The 24,487-nt window shown below is 52.2% G+C and overlaps 1 protein-coding gene across 5 annotated transcripts in view; it reads right to left on the bottom strand.

The window, feature by feature from the left end:
- BAZ2A (bromodomain adjacent to zinc finger domain 2A) overlaps positions 1 to 23,924 on the bottom strand; it is a 38,051-nt gene extending 14,127 nt beyond the window's left edge. For 2 of the 5 annotated variants that reach the window (XM_040983482.1, XM_040983490.1), the window contains exons 1-4: positions 18,688 to 19,211; positions 4,965 to 5,099; positions 2,321 to 2,914; positions 1,281 to 1,466 (exon numbers count right to left, since the gene is read on the bottom strand). In XM_040983482.1, coding sequence (XP_040839416.1) covers positions 1,281 to 1,466; positions 2,321 to 2,914; positions 4,965 to 5,099; positions 18,688 to 19,033 — 1,261 coding nt within the window. In that variant the 5' untranslated portion in view covers positions 19,034 to 19,211. Of the gene's footprint in view, positions 1 to 1,280; positions 1,467 to 2,320; positions 2,915 to 4,964; positions 5,100 to 18,687; positions 19,212 to 19,241; positions 19,324 to 22,482; positions 22,505 to 23,751 lie in introns of those variants that run through there. The other 3 variants (XM_040983502.1, XM_040983510.1, XM_040983495.1) reach the window with 3 other exon arrangements.
- Positions 23,925 to 24,487: the final 563 nt, after the last annotated feature.

Genomic DNA, 24,487 nt, shown 5'->3' with positions numbered 1-24,487 from the left:
GTGCAGTGGACCCCTGCACCAACATGGAAGACCTGGAAGAAACTCCTGGCTCCTGGCTTTGGACTGGCTTAGCTCCGGCTATTGTGGCAACTTGGCGAGTCCTGCATGTAATCTTGCTCTCTTCCTCTTCTCCAATTCTGCTTTTCAAATAAATATGTATATTAAAAAAATCTTCTAGGCCTGGTGTGGTAGACTAGTGGCTAAAGTTCTTGCCTTGAAAGCACCGGGATCCCATATGGAGTGCTGGTTCACGTCCTGGCTGCTACACTTAACATTCCCTGCTTGTGGCCCGGGAAGCAGTACAGGATGGCTCAAAGCTTTGGGACCCTGCACCTGCACCCTCATGGGAGACCTTGAAGAAGCTCTAGGCTCCTGACTTCGGATCACCCTAGCTGTTGCAGCCACTTGGGGAATGAACCAGCAAATGGAAAATCTGTCTCTCCTCTCTAAACATTACTTCCCAATAAAAATGCAAATAAATCTTTTTTAGAAATTAGTAAAACAAAGGAGAAAAATAAATATTTTTAAAAATCAAATCATGGGATGCAGCATGGTGGCTCAATTCTCTAATCCTCCCCCTGCAAGTGTCAGGATCCCATATGGGCGCTGGTTTGTGTCCCAGTTACTCCACTTCCCATCAGGCTCCCTGCTCGTGGCCTGGGAAAGTGGCAGAGGACAGTCCAAAGCCTTGGGACCCTGCACGATGTGGGAGACCCAGAGTAGGCTTCTGGTTTCTGGCTTCAGATCGGCTCATGGGAGCCACTGCAGTCATTTGAGGAGTGAACCAGCAAATAGAAGATCTCTCTGTAAATCTGCCTTTTCAGTTAAAAAAAAGTAATGAGAAATGTAGGAACTTTATATTCTAGGGAAGAACACAAATGGAAAGGCAAGAACTGAATGGCTACCCACACTACACAAGACTTGCAAAATTGCAGCATTTATTGTTGTTACATCAGGACTCTATGCTACTGCAGTGGGGTAGAAGGTTGTTTTTAAGTGGCAAATGTTTTCTTTCTAGTTAGTTAAACCCAGAGTCCATCTGATGTGGTAGCAGATCCCTCTCCAGTGAATTACTACAGCCCAGAACTCTTGGCCAAATGTAACACTGGGAAAAAACCTGGGAAGCGAACCAAGCAGCTCAGAGTGCAGCTGGCCAGGCGGCCTGACGCATGTCACCCATGTACAGTATCACCTGGAGGTCCTGGCACCCCATTCCAGAGTCCTTGCCCCAATTTCCTAGTGCTACCTGCTGCAGGGACATGGGAAGGGGACCAGCCCACCTGCCGCCAGTGAGTCAAAGGGCTCCAGAGAGTCTTCACTGAGGATGGGCGTGTCTTCCAGCTGCTCAGGAAGATGTGAAGGGTCACCCAGACAGCTCACTGTGGGGTCAGGGACCAAGACCGAGACCTCTGGGTGCAATGACTCCACAGAAGGGACAGAACCATTGTAGCCGCACATCTTCAGTTCTAGGGCATTTCAGCAGAGGGAACAAGTCAAGACTCCGTGCTTTTCACCAATCTATTCAGTTACCACAGGCACACAGACTTTGCTTAGCAGCATGTTTCACTCAACATTTTTTGTTGCCAGAATGCCAACTCTATGGTGGAACCCACATCAAGATACCCTACATATCAGCAGAGCCATGCTGGTAACATCAATACTATGGCTATGGCAGACAGTAAAAGGGGAGAAGAGAGAGAGGGGCCTCTAACAAGAACCCCAGTACATTCTCAGAAATCATCTCTATGGAGTGAGAACAGAACATACCCTGTGATTTCGCAGGGTGGTGAACCTTGTACAGGGACTCAACTGCAAGCAAAACTTTGTTTTGAAGAAAAAGACTGACGACAAAGTCGTCACATACACCAACACTAACAGCAGCAAGGAAAACTGAGCAGACGGGCAATGCAGAAATGGCCCGCTCCACCCCTCCTCTGCATGCCCAACCCCAGCAACCAATCTGACCTCACCATAGCCAGTCACGATGGCCTCCAAGCCCACTGCTAAGGCCCCAGCTCCTCTTTATATTCTGGAAGCAGCCCTTCCTGATGAGGGTGGCTGTCAAGGCTGTTTCAGGCTCGCCCACCTGCCCTCTCCAGGCCAGCAGCTCTGCATGAGCTTGAAATAATTTGCACTCCCACTCGCGAGCTGGTGCTGCTGCCACAAAAACACCAGCCACTTGGCTCTGCTAAACACCAACATGCAAATCAGCCTCCACTGTAGAGAGCTGGAAAGACAAGTTTTCCTCACCTCAAAAAGCCACTGTAACCCCAAGCCCAATCTCCCCTCTCGCCCTCCCAGCCCCGGGACCCAGTTATACCTGGCTGTTCTTCCTCCAGCTCCAGGCTGCCTACCAGGCCAGTGCCATTCTCTGCCACCACGGCAGTCAGCTCCTTTTCTGTGGCCTCATCAGCATGGATGCCACTGCCCACCTCTTGGGAGGGTGCGAATGTCTGGATACTAGAGCCCAACATAGGAGAAGTCTGGGGGGAGGTGAAAAAACTAGGGGGCCCATTGGGCATCACCTCAAAATTCTGGTCAGGAAAGGAATCATATAGTTCCTGTGAGTCAAAGTTAAGCCCCATGGGACTCTGGGTACTGTTGGCCCAGAACTCTTGGTTCCCAGCCCGAAGATTAGTGTTGTGGCTTGGGGACGAAGGCTGTCGGCTGCTCCCGAGAATGCCGTTGAGTGGGTACTGTCCCCCCGAGAATTGGGAGAGAAGGGGTGGGTCCTTGAGGTTGCTGCCAGTGTTGGCAGACGGGTACTGTGAGTAGTTCCAAAGACAGTCGTAGGCCACGTTGGGGTGATGGAGGTGTGAGGTGCTGGAGGAGTGGGGAGCAGAGTTCAAAATCCCTGAAGTAGTAGTGTGAGATACAGTAGATAAGCCATTAACATTCACATCCCCATTCAAACCTGGCAAAGGAGGAAAGAGAAGGGTCAGTTACACATACAAATGTAAGAAATGCTAACAAAAGAACCCAAAGTGGGTCCAGTGCCTTGAAAGTGCCAGGATCCCATAAGGGCGCCAGTTCATATCCCGGCAGCTCCACTTCCCATCCAGCTCCCTGCCTGTGGCCTGGGAAAGCAGTCAAGAATGGCCCAGAGCTTTAGGACCCTGCACCTGCTTGGGAGACCTGGAAAAAAAGCTCCTGGATCCTGGCTTCAGATTGGCTCAGCTCCAGCCCTTGTGGCTGTTTGGGAGTGAATCATCAGACAGAAGATCTTCCTCTCTGTATATCTGTCTTTCTAATAACAACAACAACAACAACAATAATAATAAAACGCATTTAAAAAAACCCAAAGTAGGGCCCAGCGCGGTGGCGCAGTGGTTAAGGTCCTCGCCTTGCACGCCCGGGATCCCATATGGGCGCTGGTTCTAATCCAGGTGGCCCCTCTTCCCTTCCAGCTCCCTGCCTGTGGCCTGGGAAAGCAGTCGAGGACGGCCCAAAGCTTTGGGAACCTGCACCCGCGTGGGAGACCTGGAAGAGTCTCCTGGCTTCGGATCGGCATAGCATCGGCCGTTGCGCTCACTTGGGGAGTGAATCATCGGACGGGAGATCTCTCTGTCTCTCCTCTCTGTATATCCGCCTTTCCAATAAAAATAAAATAAATCTTAAAAAAAAAAAACCAAAGTAACAGCACTAACTAGGGAAAAAGGAAAGGTGAACGGGCAGGGGTCCCTTCATTATATTTAACTTAGAACTCTAGGAAACCCAAACCCAGATGCTCCTGCAGGTATGCTCAGCCAGCTGCTGCCGGGCAGGCGGCCGGGGAGCCTTCCTGCTGCCATGGGAGCCCCGGCAGCAAGCTGCTGCTGCGGCGGCTACAAGCTCCTTCTCATTAAATGAAGCTGTCTGCTGACTTCCTATAGTGACTTGCGTTTTCCCCACCCACTCACATTCCCTAGGGAATTTCTTCCTCGGAGGGGCATGAGTGCATTCTGTGTGCACATGCATGCACACACCCCCCTTTCCCAGTGCCTGTCTGGCCCCGCCGTGGCAGCAGCAGGGACAGCCTCCATCTCACTGACACACGCAGATCCTGCACTTTGTGCTAGGCTAAGAATAGAATCTGCAGTCACCTCAGTGACAAGGTTCCAGCTCAGAAGGCAGGCCCTGGAGGGCAATCGGCAGGGGTAACAATTGGGGATGGCAGTGAGTTCAGCCCAACGCCAGTGGCAACCTCTGAATTGACAGGCAAATCAGCAGACTCAAAAATCTCCGGCAGGGGAAGAGCCCCAACTGGAAAAAAAAAGCTGCTTCAGAGCCCTCAAGGTTCAACCTACAGTTTCTTGCCATCCAGAAGTAAGAAAGCAAGGGAGCTTCTTTCTGCTTCCCAATGTAAGGCCCTAACACCCAAGAGGTGACAAAGGTTCTTGACGGAGCTATGGGCAGAGCAATTCACAGGCCAGACCCCAGCAGCAACACTGCTATTTGAAGTGACGTACCACTGCCTGGGGAACCAGGTAAGCACCTGATCCTCCAAGGACAGAAGGTAGCACAGACCACACAGACCCTTCTAACAACCACCATTTTTCTGCACAAACCAAAAACACCTGTCACCCTTCACCCACTTGCCATCCCAGGACACCGCTAGTTCTAGCCTCTTCCCCAGCCGCTGGAACCAGCTTCTCAGGGGCTGGGCCTGTCTCTCTAGGCCACAGCAGCCACCTGACTCTCAGTGGCTGACAGAAGAACAGGGGAAAAACCAGTACTTTTTAAAATTCCTTCCAACTTTCAGACTAAAAAGTGTTGATTCCCTAAGCCCCTAGAAACTTTCTAGAAGCACGATTTCTCTCCAACAGCTGGAGCTCTGTGGATTTAATTGCTTCCTCCCACCTGGTAGGAAAGAGTTGTTGTGGAATAGATGGGCCAAGATGGCACCAAGTCTCCTCCCATCAACCTGCTCTGAAAGGGAATGAGACCCACTCCCTCCCAGGCCTTGCCATGACCCTCACACTTACTTTTCCCTTGCTGGGGGAAGTTCATGGGAGACCCGTTAGTGTAGAGGCCCTCTCCTGAAGGAGAGGGTTTCAGTCCTGAGGCAGCAGGTGCAGGAGGAAGGCCAGTGAAGTTAAAATGGTCATTTGCCTCCATTTCTGTAGAAGGGGAGAGAAGAGGGGGGTAGAAAATACTGACGGTTACAGAAATTTATGCACAAAGTCATGTCAGCTGGAAATCCTCACCCCATTCACCTTACCCTTTCCTTGCCTAAGTACCTTGAGGCAAAGTGGAAGGTAGAAAAATGAAGAAATACACCCCTAACCTGGACCATAAGCTTTCAGAAGCAGTCTTTTGAAGTGAGCTTTGTGGGAGCAGGCATATACGATATCACTTGGTGCACACACAGGCCATGGCACAGGCCTGGGTCTGTCTCAGGTCCGCCCCCACAACTTCTGCCACCCTTGCAGGCGGCAGGGAATGGCTCAAATGCTCGAGTCCCTGCCACCCACGTGGGAGATGCAGATTGAGTCCTGGCTTCAACCCGGCCCAGTCCCAACTGCTAGAGGAACTGGGGGAATCTTCTCTCTCACCTTTCAAACAAGCATTTTAAAAATATTATTGCTAGCTTTATAGAAACAAGAAAGGAGTTAGTGAGAAATAAGATGCAAGCCCAAATCTTCCTCCCCACCCCAGTTCCACCTTGTAGATTCCCAGCCCAGGTTATTTCTTCAGGTTAGATCCGCCCTGTATTTTAATGTTTAACATTCTTTGTTCCTGTGAATTCTCCAAGCAAGGCCAGAGTCCCACTCTCAGGGTCCACAGAATGTTCCCAAGCCATCTTTCTGACAGGAAGCCATGGAGATAGGAGTGTTAACAGGATATGCACCCTGCTAAGTTTTGTTACTATATTTGACCTAAACAAAGTTTCTATAATGTTCTATCCATAGCCATAGATGGTTGAAGACAACACATTTAATACATGTGTAAAGGGATCCGAAAAGAACACATTTTGGAACAAGTAATAATAATGGCAAAACTCTACCCAGTGATACTCTACTGCTTATTCATGAGAAATACCATGAATTTCAAGAATATAAAGTCAGAAAAATGTCAACAGTGACAAACTTAAGATGGGGGAGGGGACTTGATGTGGTGCAGCCTTTAAGCAACTGCCTACAAGACAACATAGGCACCAGTATGCCTTTTGGGTACCAGCTTCTCGGCTCAGCTCCCTGCTAACGATCTGAGAAAACAGCAGACAACGGTCCAAGTGCTTGGACCCCATACCAGCACAAGAGATGGAAGACACTCCTAGCTCCCACCTGATGCCCCAGCCACTGAGGACCTTCAGGGAGTGAATCAGCAGAACTGTCTCTCTCTCTCTCTCTTACAAATAAAGAAATCTTAAGGGGCCCGGCACGGTGGCCTAGTGCTTAAAGTCCTCGCCTTGCACGTGCAGGAATCCCATTTGGGTACCGGTTCTAATCCCAGCAGCTCCACTTCCCATCCAGCTCCTTGCTTGTGGCCTGGGAAAGCAGTCAAGAACGGCCCAAAGCCTTGGGAGCCTGCACCAGCGTGGGAGACCTGGAAGTTGTTCCTGGCTCCTAGTTTCAGATTGGCACAGCACCAGCCATTGCAGCCACTTGGGGAGTGAATCATCAGATGGAAGATCTTCCTCTCTATCTGTCCTCCTGTCTATATATCTGACTTTGTAATAAAAATAAACATTACATACAGGGCCCGGCACAGTGGCGCAAGTGGTTAAGGTCCTCGCCTTGCACGCCCGGGATCCCATATGGGCGCTGGTTCTAATCCCGGCAGCCCTGCTTCCCTTCCAGCTCCCTGCCTGTGGCCTGGGAAAGCAGTCGAGGACGGCCCAAAGCTTTGGGACCCTGCACCCACGTGGGAGACCCGGAAGAGGCTCCTGGCTTTGGATTGGCATAGCATCGGCCGTTGTGCTCACTTGGGGAGTGAATCTTTGGACGGAAGATTTTCCTCTCTGTCTCTCCTCTCTGTATATCCGCCTTTCCAATAAAAAATAATAAAAATAAATCTTAAAAAAAAAAAACAGTCTTTAAAAAAAAAAAAAGGAAATCTTAAGAAAGAGGGCCCAGCACAGTAGCCTAGCAGCCTCACCTTGCACGCGCCAGGATCCCATATGGGTACCGGTTCATATCCTGACTGCATGATTTTCCCATCCAGCTCCCTGCCTGTGGTCTGAGAAAGCAGTTGAGAATGGCCCAAAGCGTTGGGACCCTGCACCCACATGGGAGACCCAGAAGCTCCTGGCTCCTGACATTGGATTCCATCAGCTCTGGCCATTGTGGCCACTTGGAGAGTGAACCAGTAGACGGAAGATCTTTCTCTCAGTATCTCCTTCTCTGTATATCTGCCTTTCCAGTAAAAACAATAAATACATCTTAAAAAAAAAAAAGGATGGTGTCTGAGACTGCACTGTGCCACAGTGGGGAATCATCAGCACCAGCAACGCATGAGGATCAATGCCTTTCCCAGCTATTTCACTTCCAATGCAGCTCCCTGCAAATGTGCCTGGGGAAGCAGAAGATGCCCCAAGTCGTGGGGGCCTGCACACATGCGGGAAATACAAAACAAGTTCTTGGCCTCAGACTGGCCCAGCCTCAACTACTGCTGGTATTTGGGGAATTAACCAGTGGGTGAAAGATGTATGTCTACAACTCTGCCTTTCAAATAAATTTTTTTTTACAAAGGCATGTTCATGTATACACTGCTTACTGCAGTAAGAAGCCATCAGGCATACATGAGAATGTAACATTACCTATTTTTACTGGGAAGGCAGATTTACAGAGAAAAATGAAAGAGAAAAAGATCCTCAATCTGCTGGTCAATCTCCAAAAGGCTTCAATGGCCAAAGTTGAACCAATGTGGAGCCAGGAGCCTCTTCCAGGTCTCCCATGTGGGTGCAGGATTCCAAAGCTTTAGGTCATCCTCTACTGCTTTCCCAGGGCATAAGCAGGGAGCTGGATGGGAAGTGGAGCAGCTGGGACACAAAGCAGTGTCCACATGGGATACCAACACTTGCAAATGGATAATTACCCTGTTGAGCCATGGCACCTTCCCTAAAATGCAACAATTCTGAGCATGAAATTCAAATGCTACTTAGTACACGGCATGTTAGCCAGTGCATGCTATACAGTACATTGCACATGTGCTGCTGATTTTCCTGGCTAAATACTGCAACTGTCTCTAATCAACTTTAAGTGAAATCCAAGAAATAAAAAGCCATTTGTGTTTTCATTGATAAAGGGGGGGGGGGGAATTGAGGACTGACTAGTCTCCCATACAGGATTTCCCCATGCCCACTCTAAGTAGCAGATCTCAACTTGATGTGCACTGATGAAAAACTGGCTCTCTAGAGGGAAAAGACTTCAGCATTCTCAAAAGGACTTCTCTATTCCAGTTAAGGACCACTCTTCAGCAGGAAGGAGGTCTGAAACGTAAGAATTTTAAGACTAACAGATTAGCACTTGGTGCAGTAGCTTAATGAATAAAGACCTCACATTGTATGCACTGGGATCCCATACGGATGCAGGTTCATATCCCAGCTGCTACACTTATCATACAACTCCCTGCCTGTGGCCTGTGAAAGCAGCAGAGGATAGCCCAAAGCCTTGGGACCCTGTACTCATGAAGGAGATCCAGAAGAAGCTCCTGGCTTCAGATTGGCTCAACTCAGCTCCAGCCGTTATGGCCACTTGGGGAGTGAACCAGTAGATGGAACATCTTTTTGTCTCTTCTCTCTCTATAAACCTGACTTTCTAAAACAAACAAATCTTTTTTTTTTTTTTTTTTTAAAGATAGGGCCTGGTGCGGTGGCCCAAGTGGTTAAAGTCCTCGCCTTGCACGCCCAGGATCCCATATGGGCGCTGGTTCTAATCCCGGCAGCCCCGCTTCCCTTCCAGCTCCCTGCCTGTGGCCTGGGAAAGTAGTCGAGGACGGCCCAAAGCTTTGGGACCCTGCACCCGCATAGGAGACCCGGAAGAGGCTCCTGGCTCCCTGGTTTTGGATCAACTCAGTTCTGGCCGATGCGGCCACTTGGGGAGTGAATCATCGGACGGAAGATCTTCCTCTCTGTCTCTCCTCCTCTCTGTATATCTGACTTTCCAATAAATAAATAAGTCTTTATAAAAAAAAAAAGATGAATAGATTAAAAATCCTTCAAAAATTAAAACACAAAGATTCCAAGATGCATATTGCAGAGCAAATGGAGACTTAAACGTTTACTTGACAAATTCTGGAAATACAACTGCAGACCCAATCCAACTGATTCTCACCCTCTCCTCTTGCACAGTTCTCAGCACAGCCAGACCTCCCAGACCTCCCCAGGGCTGAGGGATAACACGCCCATCCCTCCTGCACAGACTACATGCTCTTCCATCTTCTATCTGATTCCAGGAGGAAACCCGAGACATCCTTGTCCTCTCGGCTGCCAGAGGAAAGCACAATGTCCACCTGTTTCATAGATTACACACAAGTGACAACACACGAATGGCTCACAGGAAGGCACAGGGAAAGGAACAGGGTGCTCCCTGATGCTGGAGGTCTGTTTCCCCACCCACCTCTGTGCAGTCACCAAGCCATCACTCCAGTTACTAGCAGCTTCCTAGACACATAAAATCCTCTGGGCTAGGCAGTGAGAGTAACACAATGCAACAGGTGCTACTACTTCCAAGCTGTTTAACTTTGGATAAGTTCCTTAAAACTTGTTGTGCCTGTTTCATTTGTAAAAATTGTAATATCCTATCACAAGGTTTGAGAGACTAAACAAAAATCATGGTAAGATATAGTGTCTGTCACCCAGCAGGCACTTAATAAACATTACATACAGGGCCCGGCACAGTGGCGCAAGTGGTTAAAGGTCCTCGCCTTGCACGCCCGGGATCCCATATGGGCGCCGGTTCTAATCCCGGCAGCCCCGCTTCCCTTCCAGCTCCCTGCCTGTGGCCTGGGAAAGCAGTCGAGGACGGCCCAAAGCTTTGGGAACCTGCACCCGCGTGGGAGACCCGGAGGAGGCTCCTGGCATAGTATCGGCCCGTTGTGCTCACTTGGGGAGTGAATCATCGGACGGAAGATCTTCCTCTCTGTCTCTCCTCTCTGTATATCCGCCTTTCCAATGAAAAAATAATAAAAATAAATCTTTAAAAAATAAATAAATAAATAAACATTACATACAGTTATTAAGTAAAAACGATTTCAAAAATATGGTCAAAATCCAAAAGGTCCAATCAGCAGCTAATGCTGGAGCACAGCAGGTTAAGTTGCTATTTGCAATGCCATACCAGACCAGAGTTCAAGTCCCCACTGCTCCACTTGTGCTCCAGGTCCCAAGTAATCACCTGGGAAAACAGAAGATGTCCCAACTCTGGGCCCTGGTGCTGGCCTACTCAGCCCCAGCCACTGTGGTCATGAGAAGGATGTAAGAGTGCGCTCTCACTCACTTGCTCTAATTTTGCTTTTACAATAAGTAAAATGATTCTTTAAAAATAAATAAATAAATATTGGAGTACCACCGGGATACAAAAAAAAAAAAAAATGAAAACACTTCTTGGCAGCAATAAACCTGAATCTTGGCAGCAATAAACCTGAACCTCAGATTTATTTCATTGTAAGTTTTCTACCCAAGATGCTTTTCACAAAGAACCCTTATGCTAGGGCCTGGCACAGTAGCCTAGTGGTTAAAGTCCTTGCCTTGCAGGCACTGGGATCCCATATGGGTGCTGGTTACAATACTGGTGGCCCAGCTTCCCCATCCAGCTCCCTGGTTATGGTCTCAGAAATTAGTTGAGGACGGCCCAAAGTTTTGGGACCTGGCATCCACATAGGAGCCCCAGAAGAAGCTTCTGGCTCCTGGTTTCAGATCGGCTCATCTTTAGTCATTGCAGCCACTTGGGGAGTGAATCATCGGGCGGAAAATCTTCCTGTCTGTCCTCTCTGTACTTCTGTCTTTGCAATAAAAATAAACAAACCTTTAAAAAAAAAAAAGAAAGGAAAGAAACCTGATGATAAACTGGCCTCTAATCCAGAGCTGGTAAGAAAAGCAAAGTCAAGGAGAATATCTCCCTTTGAACTAACAGGATTGTCACCAAATAAAAAGCACCAGTGCCCAACCCCGGAAGAGCAGACAGCCCTCATAACCAGGAAGTACAATCAGAAGAGAACTCAGCCCAGTCCCAGTGGTATCTAAATGGATCTCTCAGACATCCCTGTGCTCATTTGTAAGAGCGAGGGACACTGCTCCTCAAGCTTTGCCAAATGGCCCAACGGACTGTTTTTCTCTCAACTGCAATCACAGAGCTTCCACTCAGTGGGCCTATAACACAGAAAAGGCTGAAAATCCAAAACAATCAAATACTACATGTCACAGGCACTCTTCCTGATCAATGCTAACCCTCTGGCCTCTGAAAGACACGTTAACACCTCTAGCTGCACACCTAGCTAGTCCCTGCCATTCTTTCCTTCATTCTCATGTAGTACTCCAAACTCTAGCAAATGGCAGAAAGGGGAAACAGATTTAAGTAACAAGGCTAATTCTACTTAGTGATAAAGGAATCCTGCCACTACTTTCAGTTTATAACTGTGAAAGGTAAAGGATTTTAACACTGTACAACTTGGGGCTATCTACTGTTTTTCTTTTTATTAAGATTTATTTACTTATATGGAAAAGCGGATATAGAGAGGAGAGACAGAGGGAAGATCTTCTGTCCGATGGTTCACTCCCCAAGCGGATGCTATGGCCGGGGCTGAGTCAATCCAAAGCCAGGAACCTTCCAACGCAGGTGCAGGGTCCCAAAGCTTCGGGCTGTCCTCAACTGCTTTCCCACGCCACAGGCAGAGAGCTGGATGGGAAGCAGGGCCACCAAGATTAGAACCAGCGCCATATGGGATCCCGGGCGTTAAAGGCGAGGACCTTAACCGCTATGCTACCATGCTGGGCCCTGGATTATCCACTCAATACAAAGGTTTTCAATCACCAGCAATTTTGCTCCCTGGAGGATATCAGCAGGTAGCAAGCAGAAGCTGGGGATGTTCCCAAGCCCCCACAACAAGGAACTGTTGGGGCCCCAGTGAGCAACACGGTCAAAGTTGAGAAATCCTGCTCACACAGCAACCATCTGCTCCACACCCAAGAGGAACTTCCAAATTTTCACTGCTTATAGTTCCTGACAACTCAAGTAAGGATCTTTTCACTTTCCCATCCAAAAACCCCTTCTCCCTGGTTAAGTCATAATTAACAAAGCATGTTCCAGAACCCAAGCCACAAAATTGGCTTTTCCAGGCAGGATAGTCCCTCCCCCTGCCTTTTTAAATCTATATAAAAGACTTACTAATTTTTATTGGAAAGTCAGATTTACAGAAGATGATAGAGAGAAATATCTTCCATCCACTGGTTCATTCCCTAAGTGGCTGCAACGGCCACAGCTGAGCTGATCTGAAGTCAGGAGCTTCATCCGGCTGTCCCACATGGGTGCAGGGTCCCAAGGCTCTGTTTGGGGCCACCCTATACTGCTTTAACAGGCCACAAGCAGGGTGCAAGGTGAGGACTTTAGCCGCGTATAATGCCATAACAGGCCAGTTATATTACTTTTATTTCAAAGACAAATTTATAGAGAAGAGACAAATCTTGCATCCCCCAGTTCACTCCTCAAATGACAACAGCCAGAGAAGAACTGAGTACAAGCTAGAAGGCAGGAGCCTCTTCAGGTCTCTCATGTAGGTGTAGGGTCCCAAGGTCTTGGCCAATCCTCTATTGCTTTCCAGGGCCACAAACAGGGAGCTGGAGCAGGAGCGGGAGTAGCCACATGAGCTGGCACCCAAATGTGATGCTGCTGTCACAGGGTGGAGGATTAGCCTGTTGAGCCACAGCACAGCACTGACCTCACAACAGCTCTTTTGGCAGCTTGCCTTGGAACCCTGACTCAGACCAAGGACAGCCTGTACTGCTGGGGCTCATTCTCTTTCAGACACACTTTCCTTCCCACCTCCCTAGTCAGAACTCTACATGAGGCAGAGCTACATCAGGAAAACTGCCAGGTCCAGGCTGCTTGGAAGAATGCAAAGGTAACTGCTGTTGGTTCTATTTCTTCTATATAATACAGATTCTATAGCCTCAGTTGGATATTAATTTCCACCCTTGTATTTCTAGTACTTGACTTAACAGTGCATAAAGAATCCAAAGGACATAGTCGGTGACACCACAAACTGAACAAATGAAGAGCAGTAAAACTATCTCTTCAGTTTACTGATCCAAAGCTTGTGGGCTTTGTTTCTATTTTCAAAGATCCCAAAATTCGAGCTTCATTCTTCATAAATAAAAAAATTTCCTATGACTTGGCACAATGGCTCAACTGCCTAATCCTCCCTCTGTCAGAATCCCATGTCGGTGCTAGTTTGTGTCCTGGCTGCTCTACTTCCCTGACTGTGGCCTGGGAAAGCAATCAAGGATGGCCCAATGCCCTGCGACCTTGCACCCACGTGGAAGACTCAGAGAAACTCCAGGCTCCTGGATTCGGAGCAGCGTAGCACCAGTCATTGCAGCCACTTGGGAGTGAATCCACAGATGGAAGATCCCGTCTCTCCTCCTTTCTGTATATCTGACTTTCCAATTAAAAAGAAAGAAATATTAAGAAAAAAAAGAAAAAAGAAAAGGCCTGGCATGGTAGCCTAGTGACTAAAGTTCTCACCTTCATCCCATATGGGTGCGAGTTCTAAGCCCGGCAACCCTTCTTCCCATCCAGCTGCCTGCTTGTCACCTGGGAAAGCAGTTGAAGATGGCCCAAAGTTCTGAGACCTTGCACCCACGTAGGAGACCTGAAAGAGGCTGCTGACTCCTGGCTTCAGATCAACTCAGCTCCAGCCATTGCAGCCATTTGGGGAGTGAATCATCAGATGGAAGATCTTTCTCTTTGTCTCTCCTCCTCTCTGTATTTCTGACTTTGCAATATAAATAAATAAATCTTGAAAAATTAAAAAAAAAAAAAAGCAGTTTTTCTGAATCACTAGACAAGGCTGCTCATGAGACATAAGAACATTAATATTTTAAAAAACATATTAGGAAGATTATTTACCTAAGGAAATTTCCAAGTTTTATATATATATATATATATATAAAAATCTATAGACATAAAAACTGGCATTGCCTTATTAAATACATGTCACACGAGGTCAAACATCAAACCAATGCTAACTTCTACACAGTTTTCAGTGTAGAAGGAGTTGTGACACTAAGTCAGTCCCTCTGACACCAGCATTTCATAAAGGTGCCAATTTTGTGTTCTGGCAACTCCATTTCCAGTCTAGCTCCTTACTAAGGACCTGAGAAAGCAGCAGACCACCCAAGAGTTTGAGATCCTCCCACCTACACTTCTGATGTGGTGGCTCCCTGCTTTGGCCTGCTAGTGGTGGCCATTGGGAGTCATCTCAGGAGAGATCCAATGGACAGCAGAGATCTGTCCCTCCCCCTCTAAACTCTTTCAAGTCTTTGCCTTAGTGCACCGGGATTCCATATGGGCGCTGGTTCTAGTCCCACTGGCTCTATTTCCCATCCAGCTCCCTGCTTGGACGGCCCAATGCTTTGGGAGCCTGCACCGGTGTGGGAGACCTGGAGGAGGTTCCTGGCTCCTGGCTTTGGATCGGCACAGCGCCGGCCGTTGCAGTCGCTTGGGGAGTGAATCATCGGACAGAAGATCTTCCTCTCTGTCTCTCCTCCTCTCCGTATATCTAACTTTGTAATAAAAATAAATAAACCTTTAAAAAAAAGTGAAAAAAAAAATTACAGCAGTTTGGTGCTTGCCCCTGAGAGGTGCTAAGAAAGATCAGCAGCAGGACAGTCCATAACCCTAAAAGGCTCTGCCACTCTCGGCAACACTGGAGTCCCAGAACCACAGAAGCCGAGCCTCTCAGTGCAGTCCAGGTTCTGACTGGCACTGATGTCAGCCCCCGGAAGTCTCTTTGAGCCTAAAACCTGGGGGAAAGCAGAGAAAAGAAGAATCTTCAAGGTAAGGCCCAGTGTGGTGGCCTAGCAGCTAAAGTCATCTCTTTGAACATGCTGGGATTCCATATGGGTGTTGGTTTTAATCCCAGTGGCCCCACTTCCTATCCAGCTTCCTGCTTGTGGCCTGGAAAGACAGCCCAAAGCTTTGGGATCCTGCACCTGCATGGGAGACCCAGAGGAGCTCCTGGCCCCTAGCTTTGGATTGGCTCAGCTCTGGCCATTGCAACCACTTGGGGAGTGATTCATCGGACGGAAGATCTTCCTGTCTCTCTTCTCTGTATCTGTCTTTCCAATACAAATAAATAAATCTTAAAAAAAAAAAAAGTGTCTTCAGGGAAATAAAAAGAATAACCAGTCAATATCAAGAAATCTACTCCCATGGCAGAAAAATGCATCCATTTTCAAAGAAGGTCATGAAAGACTTGCTTCATTCAGTTCTTAAACATGTATCAAATGAAATCATTTTCTCAAAATCTACTTCTATTTCTTTCAGAAAGCCCAGAGAATGAAGAGTTCTTTATTCTTTCACTTTTAATCCCCAACAGAGAAAGTCAATTTACTATTATGTCAGGACCCAATTTAGCTAAGCTTAGGCTGAAGAAAGAGTAAAGAGGAATTTAAAAATCAGTGTCAAATCAACCGTGTCACAGAGTAACCCAAAGGAATCAACCAGACCAGAAGGACAAGAAAAAGGACGTTAACACAAGATGGACTTGTTTTGACTATTTCCGGAATATTAGCAATCCCAGTGAAAACTGCAATGATGCTATCTTACCAGTGATGATGCCACTGTCAGTCACGTGTCCACCTGTTCCTATCTTGAATCTTTATCTAGAGATCTACATGCAGGTGGAAGGTTTTTGACTGGAAAACAGTTAAGGATAATTTACATACCGTACTTAGAATTAGTTTCAGACTAGTCCAAATGATTCTAATATCTTTTTTGAGTCCAACTCGTTCCTAACCAAATGCACTAGGCAATAAAAGCCCAGGAAGAGCAGGGCAACAGTGGACACTGCTCTGTCAGGCTGTACCTGTCACTGGTGAGCCAAAAATCAAGGCTGGGGACAGGCCAGGCTGGACATGGTAGCAGAACCTGCTGGCATATGTGTGGGTCAGGTCTGAGGGTGGTCGGGCTGAGTAAAGCCGCAGCACCCACACGTGTGGATAAGGGTCAGCTGGGATTCAGGATGGGTCAGGATGACACAGCAGAGGTTGGCAAGCACAAAACCCAGGGCTGGAGTAGGTCTGGTGGGAGCTCTGGGGGGGGGGCATCTACACTAGGCCATGGGTTTGTGTGAGGACAGGGTCTCTGGTGGGCTGGCTGGGCTGGGAGGCAGCACTCTTTGGTTTGTGTGATACAGGACGAACCTGCATCCACTAAGTGTCTTGGCTGGTGCAGGTGACAGATTGCACCTGAGCCTGCCTGGCTACCAAACAGTGTAAAATCTGAGGTCATCCTAGGTGAGGTTTCTTGAAGGACTCGAACTCGACTGCTGGACTCACACCCTGCCTCCTCAGCTGCTGATTCCTCTGTAGTGGACAGCATGCCCAGATGCACATAGGAGACATGATGGCCAGCTTAACTAGGTCAGCAGAGGATGTCAACTGCCTTGCCTGAGAATGGAAAGCAGAACAGGTTTGACAATTCTCCTGGCCAAGCTTTACAACATGTTCCTGGATCTGGATGCACTAAGGTGGACTCTGTCAACCAGGTGACCTCGGAAAGATTTTCTCAACAACCCTGGAACAACAAAACTGACAACTTCTCAGAACTACCCAAGTAATATCCCGAAACACTCTTTCCCACAATGGGGATCATCACCATCAAAGGACTGTCCTCCATCCCTAGGTGCTTGTGTAGTTTGACAACAAGAAGTGGCCCTCTTCTTCTGCCTCGTGTCCCACCCAGCTTCCTCCATGTCTGACCCTGATCCTTCCCACCCTAATCAGAGGCCCACATGGGCATATATCCATCAACTATGTAAACAACATTAAAAATAAAATTTTTTTAAATGTCCAGGGACATAGCCCACAATCCAACATGTTCTTCCAGTTGGAAAAATCAGGAACTATCATCAGGTAAAGAAGTGTAAAAGAACCTGGGTGCATGACAGCGCCTGGAATACAGGAAAAGCTACACCTCTCTGGGAAGACTAGGTCACCAGAAGGTAATTCCCCTTCTCTATGTGGCTGGCTGCTCCAGAAGGTGAAACCTTCCCCAGCCTATCCGACTTGCCTACAGGACCTGCCAGGGGGCAGTCCTGGGGCTGCCAGCAGCCCCGAGGCTTGAGCTCAGTCCCACCCTGGAAACCAGCTTCTGTGGCAACACACAGTTCAAAACCCCTCACGGTTAAGCTTGCCAGCTCAGGTGCCCTAGACACATGCCTGAAGACCACAGAAGGCCCCAAGACGTGTTCCTGGGCTACAAAAACTCCCCAGCCTTCCAAGCAGCTGCCTCTATAAGGCACTTTGCATCCCTTGCACAATGAATAGCCTGCTGGTGGATGGATACTGAGTTTGCTTCTCCATGACCTCTAGCTCAAGGGGAAAAAAAAAATCCAGGCAGAGTCGGAGACGCTGTGGAGGGGGAGTCCAGAGAGAAGCCAAGTCAACTGCAGGTCACTACCTCCAGCTGACAAACAGGGTTTAACCCCCTCGCGACACCGTAAAGTCCATGAGAGATGGCTCAGGCCGCATGGCTGGCAGAATCCACCCTTGCCCAACAAGGTCTTGGAAAATGAAACCAAGTCTGATTAAAATGGACATTTCAAAACAAGAGACGCAGCGGTAAAAACGCACAGCTGCCATTTCCCCGGCCACTTCCTGCGGGAGGCTGGGGGAGGGGCTGTTTGTGTACAGCTGGAGGTGGGAGTGATTCCCCCCATCACCCCCCAAAGGATGCAAAGCCCTCTCTCCAGCAAGCCCTACAAAGGACGGCTGCCCTCGGTGTCCTGAAAACGGGAACCGCAGGGAAGGAAAGGGATGATGTGAGATCATCTTTTTCTGCCACGGAAACGGGGATCCCCTTAGTGAAGAAGCTCCTCACCAAGGAATCCCTCTTTATTCTTCCCTCAGCCCCGCAGCTCCCGCATCGCGCCCCACCAACCCCCATCCCTGGAGTGTGGAGCGGGGGACTCCGCCGGGGCCAGAAGGCCCCCCAACCAGGCGCTGCACCATCCCAGCTCCCTGCAACTAGCCTTTCCCCCCTGAGAGCGCCGCCCTCAGACCCCTGCAAGCCTCCATGGCCGGCCGGCTTCTACTCACCACGGCCCAAATGCCCCGGTAGCCCCATCCACTGCGTCCCACCTAGCCAGGGAACCCCCGACGCCCCACACCGGGCAATCCCCACCCCCACCCAAGGAGGCGGAGTCCCTCCCGGGGTTTCCACCTCCAGTCCCCCCCACAGGAGTCATCCCCCAGGCCGCGGGAGCCTCCCGGGCGCCTCCCGCCCCCACAGCCCTGGCCGAGCTCCCCCGCGGCGGGGTCGCCGTGCTCCCGTCTCCTCCCTACCCCTCGGGACAGGGAGACCCCCCACCCCCGCCTCCGGCCGCTTCCAGCAGGAAATAAGCTCGAGTGGGCTTGCCGCCCGCGGCCAGGCTCCGGGCACCTCCGGAGCCTCCCGTTGTGGAAGAGAAGCTCCGGGTCCAAGCGGAGCTCTCACCCCTTCACCCTGCTACTCTCCCACACATTCCCGTCTCCCGGTCACAGACCTGAGGAGGCAGCGTCCAGCCGGCTTGGGGCTCGTCTCTCCCCAGGGGAGACGAGCGGTTCACATGGCCGCGCTCCCGAGGCCAGCAGCGGGACGAGGGGGCGGGGAGGGGGGTTCCCGGCCGGGAGGGGGAGGGGGACGCGGCTCACCCGCGGGCCCGGGCCGAGCCAACATGGCCGGCGGGGGAGGAGCGAGCCGCCGGAGGGGGCGGGGCAGCCGCGGGCCGCCCCGGGTCCTAGCGCCGGCACGCTGGGTCCGACCCGGATCTGGGTCCTAGCGCCGACAGTCTGCCTCTCTGCTCCCGGCTGCTGCTGCCTCTGCACCAAATCGCACTGCAGTCTGTACATCTGCTCTCCCCGCACGGGGCACAGTGACAGGCGCGCCACCGTCTCCTAAGGGACCAGGCCACGTTTCTAAGACCAAAAGCGTTTGCTGGCATCCTGTAGCCCCTAAGTCCCAGGATGTGGAAAAGCTCCGGGCTCCTTTCCCAGAGGAAGGGCACACACAGCAGACAGGAAAGGTTTCGGTCCTGCGCAAGCCGGCCCGCCCACTCACCTTGGTGCTCGCTGGGCAGTCCGTTCCTGCCTGGATCACCACTTCCCTGGAGACATCCGCAGGGTCCTAGGCGGGAAGATTCCTGTGCGTGCAGAGAGAGGAGGATCGACTCGGACACCAGACAAGGGAGACCTCGTGTCCAGCCTAAATGTGGCCGCAAGAGGTCGAGGACCACAAGCAAGAAACCGATCCCTTGCTCCTCCACCCCCCCCCCCAATTCAGTTTAACTGTGTGGAACAACAATTTCAGATGCCACAAAATGAAATCTCGGCCAGAGGCCCGAGTCTACTGTGTCTACAGCAGACCCGTGGGATGGGACAAGGCTGTCCCGTGAGGCCGGGGCTCGCAGCATGCCCAATTCAACCTGCTCTGTGCGTCACACCAAGATGCTGGAGCCCCAGGGAAGTAGGTTCACCGACCGGTTCAAGGTCACACGTGGACCGAAACAGGCCTGGAACGCAAGCAAAGCTTATGCAGGCTTTTCAAGATAATTCCCGTTGGTTTCTATGTAGTCAGTCCCACCAAAAAACTGCCTGAACTGTGTAAAGCTCAGGCTGAATATTCTGGAAGAGAAACAGGAAGAGGGTAACCAAGTCAGGAGCAGCTTGGGGTGGGGTCCATTAATGCCTTCACCCCTGGGTGTCGGAGGGGGAGGAGCTGAAAAGCAGGTGGAGCCAGGGAGGGACAGGTGCCAAAACTAATCTAGACTGGATTTCCCTAGTCCAGGGGGGTGGGCGCAAAGGACGGACTCCACCCGCGGCTACCGACGGCTCTGGAAAGATCAGGAAGCTTGCTTCAGCAGAGCTGTAAAGTATGTGGGCCAGAGAGAGAAAAAGGCTAAGGGAGGCCGCTCTCGTTCCTAAGTAAATTACCAAGGGAAGGTGAGACAGGTAGAAACCCAAAGCCTTTCGTCCTTATCGAAAAACCAATGTATAGGTCACCTTGGAAAAAAAAAAAAGCACACCTCCCCGCCACACCTGCTGACCTAAGTAGAGCCCTTGCAAAGGTGGACGGGGACTACTGCCTTCTGGAGAAAGCAGTCTGGAAAACTTCTAAGGAATGTCACGTTCTCCTAAAAATGAAAATAATGAAAGCAGGGAGAAGAGCGCTCACAGAGTTGCCTCTGGCATCCCGAAGCTTCTGGGGCAGAGAGAAAGAGAGCTAGTACTCCCTCCCCCTACCACCCTCCCAAGCATTTCCAGGGCAGACCAGGGAGAATCTCCGTACCTCCCGCCCCCAAGCCCAGAGCTGGCCAGTGGGAGCCAGGGCAGGCCAGGGAGGAGCGAACACCCGTCAGCCAGCCGCAGCCACGCCCCTTCCCTCCACCAGCAGCAGCACCACCACACACCCACACACCCACCCCGGCCAGCCGGGCTCCGGAAGAGCCGGTTACTCCTGTGCCCCACCAACTGCCCCCGCCCCTTCCGAGCCCCAGGCCTAGTCACCAGGGCAACCTCTAGGACAATCCCGGCCGCAAGAGGTTGGTTGGGCACTGAGCTAAGCAGAGAAGAGGAGCACCTGAGACAGAAACCAGGGGCCTGCTCCCTGCTTGACAGGACTAGGACCATCCTGCCCCTGCCTCCAGTCCCCGAGCACGGAGGAGGGGCTGCCCTGCTCGCCAGTCCACCCCTATGATGACTGCGTGTTTACATTTCTGCCAGAAGCCACCCCCCCACACACACATACACATACCAAGCAGCAGTCCTAACCTCCATACTGACTACACAGGGCCGAATGACCCCACAGGTCCCCCCTCAGTTCCATCAGCTAGAAACTACTAGAAAGAGGAAAGGAGCTATTTTCTCAGCCACTGGTGGGAAAAGTATCTGGGGGAGAAGCACACCACTCCTCCCTCAAGCCAGAAGTAATGGAGGGAGAGAGATTAGCACCTGCTCCCTGCTTCTCCACCCTCCCCAACTTCAGGGTCAGCTGCCGTAGTGCGCGACTCCACTCTGAAGGCCAGATGGCTGGGGCTGGGCAGGGCGGAAAGGGGGAGAGAGGGATTCCGTTCGCATCCCTCTACCTTCCCTCTCCCCACTCCAGGACACTGGGGTCATCCAACCCCAAACACCACCACCCACCACCCATCCTCCCTGCAGCAGGACGGTCCCCTAAGTATGAAGGGAGGGGAGGGAGTAAGGAAGTGAAAACACCCAGGCAAACACCAGGGCTGGGGGGCTGGGGGCACGGCTGCACGGAGGAGGTGGGGGGATCCCCAGTCAGAAGTGGGTAACCGTTCAAGGCCTCCTTACCCGGCCTTGGGTTGTAGATATGGAGGGTCTGCCAGGGGACTGGTTCCTAACCGCTCTTCCCTCCCCCTCCCCCCTCCCAAGCTCAAGACACAATAGTTTCTCATTCTACATTTGGGGGAAGGTAGCCAATCCCCCCCCCCACACACACACCACCACACTCCCCTCCAAGCCGACACACCCGGACCGCCTCAGAGCCAGCCCGGTTTCCAAACTTCTGCTTGGAAGCTGCTAGAACATGGAGAAAGCTCCAGTTTCCTCAGGGAGTCGGGGCTGGCTCCCTTTGCATTTGAATAGAGAAAAAGCGGCGCTTCCTAGGCCTTCCTCAACCGACTCGACCTCCTTCAGACCCTCAGCCCCAACACGCCCCTCCCCAAAACCCCTTCTCCACCACCCACAGCCCCCTAAACCCCGAAGCCGGCCCCCGTTCCCGAGGCTTTTGAGGGAGGGGCGTTCCCACCTGGCCCCGGAGGCGGTGCCGAGGTCGGACCCCAAACTCCCGGGGACGTGGGGTACGGGGGAGAGGGCTCGCAGCAGCAGCTTCAGAGGGGACTTAGTGTGAACTTGCAGGGCCCGGGGAGGGACCGTGATCTCGCCGGCTCCCCCGCCCCTTACTACGGAGAAGGAGAAGCGAGGGGGTGGCGGTTATTCCCCTCCCATCGGGGTTAGGATGGCGTGGGAAAGCGCTCGTTCCGGAGGCGAGGAGGCGAAGCCCAGCCCGCGGGAGGGGAAGGCGCGGGAAGGGGAGACCCCCTTCCCACCGTCCAGCGCCCCTCTAATCCCGGGCCCAGGATCTGAGAAGAGTCGCCGGGGAGGATAGCGGAGGGGCGTAAGGAGGAGCGGTCCGGGTTCCGGGGGAGAACAAATAAATAAATAAAACGGGCGAGGAGATAGTGCGGTGGTTTCAGCGAGGAAGGGCAGCTCCCACTGGGGAAGCGTCCGATGCTGGATCCCGAGACGGGGGAAGCCGCCCGGGGAGCTCCGGGCCTCACCTGGAGCTGAGCCGGGCCGCGGGCGGCGGCGGCTGCGGGCGGCGCAGGTGGCCGAGCCGGGCGGCGGCGGCGCCTCCTCCCCCAGCCCTGGGCCGGCGGAGGGGGGTGTGGAGGTGGCGCTTAAAGGGGCAGGAGCCACTCGGGGTGAGGACGGAGCGCTCGGGCAGGGCGCTGGCGGAGGATCCGCCGGTGGTGTGGGGGGAGGGGGAGGCGGGCGGCGTCTCCTAGGGAGCGCCACCAGGAAGGATCCCGGAGGGAGGAACAGGATAGAGATCCCAGAAAGAGACAGAAACTTCTACGGTGCAAGGTGGAGGGGGAGCGTGGGGAGGAACGGCGGTGGGTCTGAACTTGGGAGCCTGGGCTCCGGGAATCAACCAGCAAAAACCTCTTCACAAAGGAGGCCGGAAGGGCCGCGAGAGCCCCCCCAAGGAAGCTCCAAGGAGGCCAGGGCGTGCGGGGAGAGGGAACTCGTGGCCTGACGTGCGGGGGAGGGGATTAGGATCAAGCACGGCGGGTCACGCACGGCGCCCTTCTAGGCGAACAGGTTCACAGTGTTTGAGCAGCTCCGAGGGCTCCCCGGTACTACAGCTGTGGGGGCTTGTGGGATCGGGAAGCCACGAGGGCAGAACCCTCCGGCGACCTTAACCTCCATCCTAAAGGTGCCTCCCAGGACTAGCAACCGCGGAAGGGAGGGGGGTTTACTCCCAGTTCAGCCCCCCATTCTGTTCTAGCTCCCCTTCCCCCCCTCATCACTACCCCTTGCAGCAACCCCTGGGGCAACAGGAAGCAGCTGCAGCGTGCAGCCCCCACCAGGTGGTGGGTCAGAGTGGGGGTGGGGGAGAAGAGCCCGGAATTTAAAGGCCTGAAACCGGTCTGGGGGAGCCACCTTCAAGACCCTCCAGGACTACCAAGATGCGCTAGCTTTTTGCGGGGGAAGGGGGAGGCAGCGAGAACTCTAAAATATGACTGGACTCGCAGCAGCCTAGGTGGGGAGGAGCGAGGGGCCCGACTCCACGCGGGTGGGTGGGGAAGCCTAGTCCTAGGATCCAGTCTCAGCTGTTCCGTGTTAGAGCCCCAGCTCGCCAGGAGTCGGGACCCGCAGCCTCGCCAGCTGAGCCCTGTGTGGGTGCCCCCCACTTCCAGTCCCCGGTTCCCCTCCTTCCCCCCCACAAACGAGCAAAGGTTAAGCCCCACCCCTGCTGAGTCAGCCAGGGAGGGAGCTAGGCATCCCTCAGGCCTCCCCCCACCCCAGCTGGTCCCCAGACTCACCCATGTCCAGCTGGCTGGATTCCAGGCTGGGACCACCTAGCTCCTCACTGTCCCTAGATCCCCTCACCCTCTTCCGACGGCGAAGACAGGTGCTAGAGCCTCCCCAGTCGGTGAGCTGCGAACTGGCAAGATTCAAAAGGCCAAGGATGGCTTCCTGCGAGCCACACAAGCTGAACTGCTGTAGGGTGATGTCCCTGTGTGACAGCCCCGGGTGGGGAGGGAGGAGGGAAGGGCGGGGCTTTCTCTGGGTGGAGAGAGGGAGGAGGCGAGGACAGGGCCGACAGGGAGGAATATGGAGGAAGGTTAGGCTCGTGTTGACACTCCAGTGGTGAGATGGAAGAGGGCGGTCGGGAGGGGAGGAAATAAACAGTCGCAATCCGGGAGAGGGAGAATGTTCTGGACAAATGTTGAAGGATGTCAAGGTTGTCTGGGGCAGGGGTGGAGGGATGCAAACGACCTTTAGGGTTTTTCAGTTCCTTGGGCTTCATCTGAGTGGCATGGGGAAACACAGCTTAGGGCTGACAGCCAGGGACCTTGCCCACTATCTTCTTACCCTCTCAGGTCAGGATCCTGAAGGAAGAGTCCCTGGCACCTCTCCCCCCTCCCATAACTCAGCATTTCCCCATCCGATCTCTGGGAGACAGCTACCGGGCACCGGCAGCTCAGGGGCTCCACCTCGCGTCCAGCCCGTGACACAGGCAAGCCTGGTGCCGAGGACGTCACCGGCAGATGGGAG

Source organism: Ochotona curzoniae, unplaced genomic scaffold (genome assembly GCF_017591425.1).
Source record: "Ochotona curzoniae isolate NIBS_2020 unplaced genomic scaffold, NIBS_Ocur_1.0 contig_1014, whole genome shotgun sequence".
NCBI lineage: Eukaryota > Metazoa > Chordata > Mammalia > Lagomorpha > Ochotonidae > Ochotona > Ochotona curzoniae.
This window is presented reverse-complemented; position numbering and strand designations above follow the sequence as displayed.